Source organism: Oryx dammah, unplaced genomic scaffold (assembly GCF_014754425.2).
Source record: "Oryx dammah isolate SB20612 unplaced genomic scaffold, SCBI_Odam_1.1 HiC_scaffold_27, whole genome shotgun sequence".
Classification (NCBI taxonomy): domain Eukaryota; kingdom Metazoa; phylum Chordata; class Mammalia; order Artiodactyla; family Bovidae; genus Oryx; species Oryx dammah.
In genome coordinates, this window is record NW_024070211.1 from 32,325,073 (window position 1) to 32,337,414 (window position 12,342).

The window sequence follows — 12,342 nt, forward strand, 5'->3', positions numbered from 1 at the left end:
TGGCAGAGCATTTCTAAGATTCTGAAACATTCCCAGGATGTAAATACTTAGGCTGAGCCAAAAAGATGACTTCAAAGAACAGAACATGATCACTTGATATCACTTGATCCTTTTAGCTTAAGGAAATGGCAGCCCACTCCAGTACTATTGCCTGGAAAATCCCATGTATGGGAAAATCCCATGTATAGCCTGGTAGGCTACAGTCCACGGGATCGGAAAGAGTCAGACACAACTGAGCGACTCTACTTTCTTTATGCTGTTGGATTCTTGTCTAGAAAAGACTGGCAATTTTTGTAAAGAAAAGAGACCGTGCTATTCTAAAATCAGATCTTGGCAGATTTCCTTTAGTTCAGGGAGAAAAAGACATAGAGACCAATTTCTTTTGTTCACTCTAGTTTTTCCCCTTTGGACCCTGGTGTATGATATAAGGGTTGTTGATCTATTAAAACTATTTCAGTGTTTCTATTTCTTTGGTTTGAAAAATAAGACTTAGGTAGAGCTCTGGGCTGATAAATAGTCCATGTAGCCTCTGTGTTGACATTGACCTGGACTTGTTCTCCTTTTATGGGGCCCGATGGATGACACAATCCAGGTCTAAGACATATGATGTTGTAGAGCTGAAAAGGACACTCGGAAGGCATCCAGACCAACTCCTCATTTTACAGAGGAAGGAACTGAGGCCCAGAGAGGGAAGTAATTTCTTAGGATCGCAGCAAGTTAACAACAGAGTTGGCCTGATTTTGCTGTTGTTGTTGTTAACTTTCCAAATGTCACTTATGGTATTCTATTTACACATTCCAAGTATCTCCCTAGCCCTGCTATTCCAGAGATGAGACCATCGCATCATGCTGGGTATCCTATTAGAATGTTTAATCTGCCTCCTATTTATTGTAACAAGCAGAGACCTAAAGGTCATTTTGAACCCAGCAAGAACTTGTTCTGAAAGTTAAAATTTGTTGTATATACTTGGATCTCTAATCTGTACAAGTTTATAAGAGAGAATTTATTTATTTTTTTTTTTTGCAAGAAGTGTAGTACTGACTAAGCTTTGGAAAAAAATGTTTATTCTATGCCAGTAGGAAAGTTATTTTAGTGGAAGATATTGCTAATTAAGTGGAAGGAATTGTATGCTTCAAAAAGTATAGCTTCTTTTATTTCATCAGTGAAACAGAAAAATTCTCCACCCATCCCACTGTTTCCTAAACAGATCAGTGCATCGTCGATGGCATCACTTACAATGTGAATGACACATTCCACAAACGTCACGAAGAGGGACACATGCTGAATTGTACCTGCTTCGGTCAGGGCCGGGGTCGGTGGAAGTGTGATCCTGTTGGTAAGTAGCCTCGTGTCTCTAGCTGGATTTGAACACTGAGTATAGCTAGCAAGTTTCAGATAAGGAGAGTTCTTTGATATTACTTGATTGAAACTGGCTCTAGACTTTGATCATGGCCTGCAGAGAGCTTGGCAAAGTCTTTTCTCTAATCATGGACCAATATCTAAACTTGAGAGTGATAATCATTTATTTTTGCTGAATTTGGTAGCACATGAAGGTTTACTTTAATTGAAACAAATTTGTTTTTTGGTTCTGAATCATAAAGGTAATTCATGTCTGAAAAAGAACTTTCCTTTGCTGACTGCAATAATGTGGACAAATGATTATGCCAGTAAATATCTCCCTCCCAAATTCCTTATTTTTCTTGGCTGCGCTTTTAATAGATGTAAGCAAATAGTGAGGGTTGGGCCTTAAAAGAGCTGTGTTACCAGCTTTAAGGTAATTCATTAATATTCCTTTACTCAAAGAGACATGTTGCTCACCCAGAAAACAAACCGATCAGATGAGTTTTTTTGACCTACGATTGCCAAAGCTGTGAGAGGCCTGAGAGGCTTTCTTAGAAGCTGCTCAGCAAGTTATTGACTAGTTGACATTTATCTCAGTTCATTTATATGTAAAATTAAGTCATCCACATTTTTAAGACATGTATAAAGTGATATTTTATCTTTGCTCTTCAAATGGTAAACTGTTTGCATTAAGATGGATAAAATATAAAATTAATTTATTTTTCTCAAATTAAGATTCAGGTTGTGAATATATACTGAAATCTAAATCTTAACATTTTTATTTAGAAATGTTATTCTTTTAGAAGGCTAATTATTTCTCCCAATGGGTACTTTTTGACCGTTAACTGTCCAATAAGGTACAAGATATGAATAAAACATTTTTGAACTGCTATATTTGTAAGGACAGTTGCAAGTTTTTATTAAAACTAAGAATCTGTGCACTAGCACACCAAATTTAAATTTGTCACTTTAAGTTTTCAAGACCGCTTAATATTTTATTTGTGTATGTTTCAGATCAATGTCAGGATTCAGAAACCCGCACCTTTTATCAAATTGGAGACTCGTGGGAGAAGTATTTGCAGGGGGTCAGGTACCAGTGCTACTGCTATGGCCGTGGCATTGGGGAGTGGGCCTGCCAGCCCTTACAGACCTATCCAGGTAAGCAGCTTTATTCCACTGTGTTATAAAATACACGGCAACATCAGTGGTTATTAATATTCTGAAGCCTAAATTGGTATCTCCTCCTTTTCCTATCTTTTTCTCATTTCACTAATCATTAATCGAATATTTTTTACTTAAATTGTTTTCCTTTCTCCCCAGTCAAGTAGGAGTAGAAGGCTGTGAAAAAGTGCCTGCATGTAAATTTGTTTAACATTGTAGAAGATTCCATTAGGTTAAAATACTGGCTAAATTTCATTTCTCATCTGTACCTGTAAATAGAAACCGTGGAGTAACCGATGCTGGGAGTGAAGGTCAGGATTTTATGTTATGTTTCTTAACAGAAAGATTGCATGGAGAAATTGCATGAAATGTATACACATTCATTCATGTGTATCATACACATGATATGTATTCATTCCCTGTTTCATCCAGGCCCTCTTTTTGTCAGAATGTTCATGTGTTTGATCTTTTGGAGTCTGGAACAAAATATCCTGGGTCCAGAGTTGTGTAACTTGGTCAGTTCTCTGCCCATGCTGTTCAAATACTCAAAAATGTTTATTGCTGGATTTTTTTCAGGTCACGGGACATAATGCCTAGCTGGAAGTGTTATTCATTTTTTAAAAAATTTGATTTAATTTTTGCTGAATGATGAGTTAACAGTAAGACGCGTTGAATTCTGAAACTAATTTTTAGGCATTGTGGACTTCCCTGGTAGCCCAGGAACTAAGATTCTGCCCTTCCACTGCAATGGGCATGGGTTTGATCCCTAGACAGAGAAGTTCCACATGCCTTGTGGTGTGACCAAAAAACAAAGTTGATTTTTAGGCATCGGTTACTTGAGCAATTACTGAGATCAAAGTCTCTTGACTCTCTGCTAAGTTAAGGTGTGGCCTATATTCAGAAATAGAAAGAGAGATCGTCAGGACATTGGAACCTGCCTAGGACAGAAATCAAGATTCAGTTAACTAAGTCCCTTTTTAATGTGATAAGAGATTTACTGTCATAAAGAAGAAGATATGGAACAACTTGGCCAAAAACAGTGTTTGCCAAGACATGGGTCCAGGTTTGTACATGCTGCTAAGTAGATACAAGTCAAGCTTCATTCATTATTTCCTCATCTGTAAAACGGGGAGGTTTTAGCTGATTACCTCTAGGTTCCTTTTAGCACCAACAAACTAATAATTTATGATCCTAAAAACCATTCATATATACCCTTTCTGAACTTAGAAGAGACCCTCCTCTCCCCTGGCTTCAGAGGCTGTCTGGGCTGCTGAAGATGACTTTGCTTAACAGGTTCTCAGCACAGATTGACCTGGCTCTTAAACTGTATTTTGTGGTAGATTTGTGTGTAGGAATCACTTAAAATAATTTTTTTTGTTGTTCAATAATTTTTAAAGCTCTGCAGAGTTAGTGTAAGTTCAGAAGGTATATAACTGAAGCTTTTTTTTTTTTTTTTTAATGATACAACCAAAAGATAGACATTTCTAAAAAATCTCTTACTGTCTATTTATGGTTCTTACTGGTGTGGTGGTCTTGAAAGTGATTTCCTTCTCAGTGAATTAGAGAGAACTTTTTTCACTCTCTCTTTTAAAGTAAACCTGTTCACATAACAGCATGCTGGAAGCCTGTAGGTTGACACGCCAGAGATGAAATCTAAATGGGAGGGAATCCTCCTGTGTTGAATTTTTATGTGTTGACCTGGTTTCTACTCTTCATAACAGAAGAGCCCATTGAGTGTAGAGGCGATTTCAGCGGAGAGGGGATTGGCCTCAGTAGACAGTCTGGGTCTTATCTGTGTGTTTGGTTTACTCAGTGGTTCCTGCCTGGCTTGTGGGGCTTTCAGAGTGTGGGAAGGATGACAGAACAACAGTTCACCAGTCCGTTGTCTCTGAGCCTTGCCCTGTTTGTTCCTCCTACAGAGGATTCAGTAGAGTTGTTCAAACTAACAGAAGATAAGAGGCATTTGGTTTGTCAATAAACAACCAGGAAAGCACAGATCTCAGCAAACTAAATAAAGAAAAAAAGGGCTGAGTTGCAAATGCATAAATGTTTAACTTCTCCAGGGTCACCATTACTGGAAATTATTCATTTGGGCCTTATTTCAAACTGGTTTTGAAAGTATAGACATTTTATCATATCTCCTCATAACTATTTCATAGTATGATTATATTGAATAAGAGAGGGAGTCAAGTTTTCACAGTGGTGTGAGTCATTGCTCAGGTTACTTTACAAAGTTGTACCGATTAACCAATATCAAAAGGATTATCAAAATGCTAAGTCTAAATAATGTAAATGGTGTCAGAATTTTCAAATTTCTTCTCTTCTAATCATATGTAGAAAAAGTGGCATCGAATGATAGCTAGAATTTAATTGACCTTACAAATCATGGATAGTTGTTTACTCTCTGAACAAAATTGTGCTAAATGCAAGATATCTTATTACTGTTTAGGTTGTTCCCCTAAAGGTGAGCTATGGTACAAGCCTAACATTGAAAACATAGGGTTTCAAACCAGCACTTGAAATTTTAGAGGAAACCTTATGTTCTTTTGCTCCATCACTGAGTAAAAACCTCTGAGTCGCCTGTTTCTTTTTCCTCCCCTTTTCTTTACTGTCCTCCTCCTTGTGGACATAGCAGCATGATTAAGCTTAAAGATAGGCAGTAAAGGTCACTTATGTTATCTAAAACTTAATCTTGATAAACATGTAACCATCATAATTTTTTTAAGATTTATTTATTTTTAATTGTAGGATAATTGCTTTACAGTATTGTTTCTGCCATACATCAACATGAATCAGCCATAATCATCTTAAATTTTTTAAAATTTAAGACTATTTTTAAGCAGTTTTAGGTTCACAGCAAGAGCAAAAGGAAGGTACAGGGATTTCCCATGTTGCCTCTGCTCCCACACAGCACAACATCCCCTAACTATCAACATCCCCACCAGAGTGGTACATTTGTTACAATCAATGAACCTACATTGGCATTTAATCATCTGAAGTCCTTGGTTAGCTTTAGGAATGACTCTTGGTGGTATACATTCATGGCATCATAAACTTTTTTCTCTCAAAATCATGGTTGTTAAACTAAATTACATATCAGGCATCTTTACATGAGGAAATTATGGTAGGATTTCTTTTAAGGATCAATATTTAAACAGCCTTATACCAATAATTATAATATAAAAATGTGATAGTTCTATATTTACTGATTGTGGGAGTACTTTAAATAATCACATCTCTAAAATTTTACCTCAATGTTTGTTTTTTAAAATGTATTTATATTCATATATATATAATGCTAAAGGAGTGATTCAAAGAGGGTTGTGGAATTGACTTCTGCCAGTTAATTAAAACAAACACCCTGCCATGGTCTATGAAGTATACACTTTAGAATTAAAAATTGAGAATTTTATTTATTAATTTTGGGTTTTGTACAGCTTACAAATATGTGTATTAGATGAAATTAAGATTTAAAGAATGTTTATTAGGCTTTAGCCAAACTTTGAATTATTCTCATCATGGAAGTGAGTATATTATTCTAGAATTTTTGAGTCTGTCCAGATATGCAAGTATATTTATTCTGCTAGAGAAAACTTTATTTTCAAATAAAATTTAATAGTGAAGATAATAATTGTTTGAAAATCAATATCTTTTCTACGACCTTATGGAAAACTTAAATCTGTTAATAATCTGCTGAACATGCAAATAATCTAGCTAACATGCAAAATTTTGCTCTGTTTAACAGAATGTCAGAAATTCTTAGAAACGTTATTACAAGGAACTTTATTTTTATTTCTAATAAGTTGAACATTGATTGACATCATAAAAAAAGACAGTATTTAGTGTTCTGTTCTGCAGGCATAAATTTTCCATTTATTTAATAATTAACCTGAATAGAATCTGATTCTACTTCTCTTGTTTTGCCTTAAAAAAAAAAAAAAAAAGCAGAAGAACCAAAACCACACACTAAATTTGTTGTTAATAGTTTTACACATTAAGATGTGGAAACATTAAATTTAGTATACACTTCAAAATGTCTTCTTGTTGATAACTACTTTTGAAAAAATATAATTTTGATCTCAGCAATTTGACCAATCAATGGAATGATTTTAGAGCAAACTTCTTGAATAAAAATAAAACATTTTCCCAAACTGATAGGATCTTAGGCTGAGAGGATGAAAAATAAAATTGAGTCTTTAATTATTACCTTTGTCTGTTTGTCTAAGATTCTACCCCATTTAGAAATGTGTTTGTTTTACATCATGTCATATGGCCTTTGGAATGTTTTTTCTTTCTTGATGGTAGATTTGTCCTTGATGAAAAGCTCCACAAGCTAGAATTTCCTTCAAAGAAGTTTAGTATAAGTAAATGAAGTTTGTATTCTGTATTACATTATTTGTGTTAGAGTGGTTTCACAGTTTTCTCACAATTCTTTGAAAATGGAGAAGAAAGCAAACTAAGTGGCATTTAAAAATTATTTTATTTGCTTATAAATAAGTTTGAGTTGCATTTTTCATGTGAAAGTCAGGAATCTATCTGCTAAAAAAGGATTTGTCTCAGAGAGAACAGACCTGTGGTTGACAAAAGGAAGAGCATGGGGAAGGCATGGAGTGGGTGTGAAGGGTTAGCAGGCGCAAACTATCATACACGGAATGCATGAACAGCAAGATCCTACTGTTTAGCACAGGGAACTATATTCAATATCCTGTAATAAACCATAATGGAAAGGAATATAAAAAAGAATATATATATATGTGTGTGTGTGTATGTGTGTGTATAACTGAATCACATTGCTGTACAGCAGAAATTAACACAATATTGTTATTTGACAGTGATTAATTAAGAAAAAAAGGATTTGTCTCATTGATTTCCAATGTCAATAGTAAAAAATTAACTCCCGATAATTTTTATTGTGCTCCCATTTACTGATAAGCAAAACAGTCTTTACTGATGGCCATCCATGTGCACTAAATTTTAAGTTGAAGTAAGAGAATGCTCAAGATCACCAACTCTCATATTTTCATTTTCAGATGCAAGTGGTCCTGTCCAAGTAATCATCACTGAGACCCCAAGTCAACCCAACTCTCACCCCATCCAATGGAGTGCCCCAGAATCATCTCACATTTCCAAGTACATTCTTAGATGGAAACCTGTGAGTATCCTGCTCAGAAACCTTGGATATTGAAGCTCTTAATTAACAGATTCTGGGGACTTCCTGGTGGTCCAGTGACTAAGACTTCCTGCTCCCAATTCAGGAGCATGGGAAGAGAATCTAAAGTTTTTAAAAGTCTTACAGCTCCATCAAAGGGAAAGAAAACTGCTGGCATCATTTTCCCTGATTTGTAAAACAAAATAGCTAAGTTAATATCTTTCTTTTTGGTTCACTTTTTAAGTGATTGTTTCTTCTTTTTTTTTCCAACCTCACCACATGGCCTGAGGGATCGTAGTTCCCCAACAAGGTGTTGAACCCGGGCCATGACAGTGAATACCCCAAGTCTTAACCACTAGACCTCCAGTGAATTTCCATGATCATTTCATAAAACCTTACTTTCTAATCTTTGCAGTTATTTGGATAGAAGGGAGAGATGATGAGAGAAAAGTATAGATGAAGGATAGTTAGTATATTTAATGAATGACTTTGTGACTTCCTACTAATCATCTAGAAATTGAAGAAACCTCACTAAGGAGGATATTGATCTATTAAGTCTCACTAAGGAGGATATTGATCTATAAAGCTGTAGTTTCTCTTACCCTCTCAAGCCTGCCCTTATATCTCTCCAAAATGCATGACATTAATTTGAGAAACTATTTAAGCACAGGAGAAAAATGCCCATTTTTAAATCACAGCTATTGGTTTCTAGGAACTAAAAAAGCAAAGCAAAATAAAACATTTGACCAACTCATGCAATTGTATTCAATTCTTTTTGAAAAATTCAAGCTGTTGAAATCATTCTTTTTCTTCTCTCACCCTTTTTTTGTTAATGTCCACAGTATATGTAGTAGCTATCTGCAAAACTTTTTGTCTAATGATGTTAGCCGATGGGATGAATGTATTTCCCCTCTAACACTTTCTTGTCTCTCATTTCTCTTCACTGATTTTATTTACTTTAAACTTAAGTATCTGTGAGACCACAGTAATAAGGGATAATTGCACATAGGTGTAAAATGTATATCAGGGCTTCCCAGGTGACACTAGTGGTAAAGAACCCACCTGCCAATAAAGGAGACTTAAGAGATGTGGGTTTGATCCCTGGGTCAGGAAGATCCCCTGGAGGAGGGCATGACAACCCACTCCAGTATTCTTGTCTGAAGAATACCATGGACAGAGGAGCCTGGTGTGCTACAGTTCATAGGGTCACACAGAGTCAGACACGACTGAAGCGACTTAGCACACACATAAAATGTAAATAAGTTAGAAAGTCTCCAAAGAGTGGAGGTTATTTCTTTGAGATTTTTTAACACTTTTGGGTTTTTCTTTAATATTTATCACCTGAGAGTTTATTCTTGAGTATTTTCTTCTAATAACAAACCAAAAAAGTTCACATTGAATGAAAGGCTTACTATTAAATCTGAGCTAATTATAATGACTAATGTAATGTTTTTCACAAGGTGTTTAAATTTAGAGAGTATTAGGATCACTTTCATTTATTTAAAAGTTATAAAGGGACACTTGAGTATCTGAATTATTGAGGAACTGGTTGATTGGATAATTTTGTAAAATCACTGGGTATTAAAAATGTATTTTGACTTATATTAGTGTAGAATATTTATACTTAAAATGATCTCAACTTGTTTGAAGTAAGGATGTTTCTTTTTTACACATTTTATTGCCATACATTTTGTGATCCATGATATATTAATAAATTTGGACAGGATGTGAAAATATAAACTGGAGACAAAGATTAAATAAACTGAGATCACATTCTTCTGCAGTCTTGCCCAAAGTTGGCTAACCACTTTTGATGGAGTAGTTCATATCCAAGAATGAGTCATAAAACCAGAGCAGCATTAAGCCTCGTATGTGATGGTCCCGGGAACTGAGTCATGAAAGAATATTATGCCTTTGCTCTGTAAGAAACTTGGTTTGTAGCCCACTAAATAAATAGAGACTATAAAGCCTTTTCCCATTTCAGAGAGGAATATATCCCAGTTCATTGTGGCAATTGAAAAATTGGGAATGGCAAAACTTGGGTTATCACCGTAGGTTGCTATTATTAAACTGAATAGTTAATCTGGCAAAAAGGAAGGAGCCCGGGGCCTCCCTTTGTGTAATCTTGGGCATGTCCCATAACTCTGTTTCTTCATGTGTAAAATCAGGATGATATACCACTAACTTGGAGGAGGTAAGAGATAAACCTTAAATAAGAGAATGGAAGGAAAACAGCATGGAGCATGGTACATAGTAAACCATCAGTAAATATTAGCTGTAATAACCATTATTATTAACATTAACAAGTTCTGCTACAGGTTTCTATTCTGATCCCAATTTTCCATGATATCCCCCTCAAATGGAGCTTCATAGACTCCTCGTTCTTCTCTGAAGAATGTTCCACACCATCTCCCAGGGATCATCTTTGTAAATTCTTGTGTGATTTTTTTTTTTTTCACTTAAATTTTTAGAAAAATTCTCCAAACCGCTGGAAGGAAGCTACCATTCCTGGCCACTTAAACTCCTACACCATCAAGGGCCTGAGGCCAGGTGTGGTATACGAGGGCCAGCTTATCAGCGTCCAGCACTATGGCCAAAGAGAGGTGACGCGCTTCGACTTTACCACCACCAGCACGAGCCCAGCGGTGACCAGTATGTACCCCAGCGGCCCGTCCATCTGTGCCTGCCTTTCTCAGACCTGGGCTCCCCACAGGAAGTGCTTTCCTTCTCGATTCATATTCTTCTGCGGATGAATATAGATGCGCACATTGTATTTTTCTTGTTGCGCTGGTCTTCACTGCTGCACGGGCTTTCTCTAGTTGCAGTGACCTGGGGCTGCTCTTTGGGCTTCTCATTGTGGTGGCTTCTCTTGTGGAGCATGGGTGCATGGGCTTCAGTAGTGTGGTGCATGGGCTTAGTTGCCCTGTAGCATGTGGCATCTTAGTTCCTGGACACAGGGATCAAGCCTATGTGCCCTGCATTGGCAGGTGGATTCTTAACCACTGGGACTAATGGGGAAGTCCCGCACCTACATTTTTTTTTTAGTGGTGTTTTCCAGATGATAGTAGTAAGTTTTATCGGTGGCTGAAGGCTCTTTGTCCTTTCTGTGACTCTAGGCAACACTGTGACGGGAGAGACCACACCCTTGACTCCTGTTGTGGCCACCTCTGAGTCGGTGACTGAAATCACAGCCAGCAGCTTTGTGGTTTCCTGGGTCTCGGCTTCGGACACTGTGTCCGGATTCCGGGTGGAGTATGAGCTGAGTGAAGAGGGAGATGAACCACAGTACCTGGGTGAGCTCGATGTGTTGATGACCAGCTGCTGGGAGACTCTGCTGGGGGTGGGACTGGGCAGGGGTGCGTCCACGCAGGTGGCCTGGGAAGTTTGGAACTAGTTGACCCTTCAGTGTGAGGACGGCAAACAACTGACCCTTTTTAGAACCGACCTGGGTTTTTCCTGAACCATGCTCACTTTCCTGGTCCCTGGTGGGAGCTGTGTTATGTGTTAGCCTGGGCACAGGTCCACATAACAATAGTGTGTTCTTCCTGGAAGTAATTGCCAGCATGGGGACTGTTAGCTTTGGGAGAGACACAGTACCCTTATTCATGCTTTTCAGATTCTCATGTTTAACAAACTTTTAAAAACTTTATTGTGGAGAAATATACACACTGAAAAGTACACAAATCATAAACATAGAACTCAGTGAATTTTTATAAAAAGAACACACCCACGTGACCAGGACCCAGTTCAAGAAAAAGAACATCCCTCCTCCCCTATCCCCCATCATTCCTCACCCATAACCGCTACTTGGACTTCCAACTACAGAGGACAATGTTTACAAATTTAGGGGTGGTTTAAAATTATATATCCTTAGAGAAAATATTTGGGAAAAGGGGAAAAAATTATCTCATAGTGCATTGATAATTACTGACTATACATTAGTATATTTCTTTATAGTTTTCTTCCTTCATTCCCCCCACCCCCATGAATATATAGTTTTTAAACTATCCTTCTCAAAGGTTATGCAGTCATTAGAAGGATTGATATGCTGTGATAGTAACCTTTCCCTTTTATTTCAAAGATCTTCCCAGCACAGCCACTTCCGTGAACATCCCTGACCTGCTTCCTGGCCGAAAATACACTGTGAATGTTTATGAGATATCCGAGGAAGGAGAGCAGAATTTGATCCTGTCTACCTCACAGACAACAGGTATGTGTGCTGTGAAAATAATTTTTTTTCCCCTGTGAAGTATTTCCTGTTTTTCTCATTTCTTCCTTTCTTTGTTAGCACCTGATGCCCCTCCTGACCCTACCGTGGACCAAGTTGATGACACTTCTATTGTCGTTCGCTGGAGCAGACCCAGGGCGCCCATCACAGGTCAGCTTAGCTGCCTCTTCTTGGCTCCTCTGTTAATCTTGATGCCGTAAGAGGTGAGGGAGTGGATTCTGATCTATGAGCAGGCAAATCACTTATATATCTCTATTGTAATTACTGGACCAGAGTGTAGATATATGTGTGTCTGTGTGTGGTATTAATTAAGTCTTACAGCCTTACCTTCTTATGATTAATTTCCTCTTAAATATGTCTTAATTAATCTTTTTCACACAAACATGCACACACACAATCACACAGGCACAAACCTTGAAATCCAGCTCATGGATTTATTAAACCAGGCTTTCCTGTGATAGAA

General features: G+C 37.2%; 1 protein-coding gene across 12 annotated transcripts in view; it reads left to right on the forward strand.

Annotated features, from left to right (window-relative positions):
• FN1 (fibronectin 1) overlaps window positions 1-12,342 on the forward strand; it is a 69,807-nt gene that overhangs the window by 14,231 nt on the left and 43,234 nt on the right. For all 12 annotated transcript variants that reach the window (XM_040228554.1, XM_040228555.1, XM_040228561.1 and 9 more), the window contains exons 11-17: window positions 1,208-1,336; window positions 2,356-2,499; window positions 7,533-7,654; window positions 10,123-10,303; window positions 10,768-10,944; window positions 11,733-11,861; window positions 11,940-12,029. In XM_040228554.1, coding sequence (XP_040084488.1) covers window positions 1,208-1,336; window positions 2,356-2,499; window positions 7,533-7,654; window positions 10,123-10,303; window positions 10,768-10,944; window positions 11,733-11,861; window positions 11,940-12,029 — 972 coding nt within the window. The remainder of the gene's footprint in view (window positions 1-1,207; window positions 1,337-2,355; window positions 2,500-7,532; window positions 7,655-10,122; window positions 10,304-10,767; window positions 10,945-11,732; window positions 11,862-11,939; window positions 12,030-12,342) is intronic.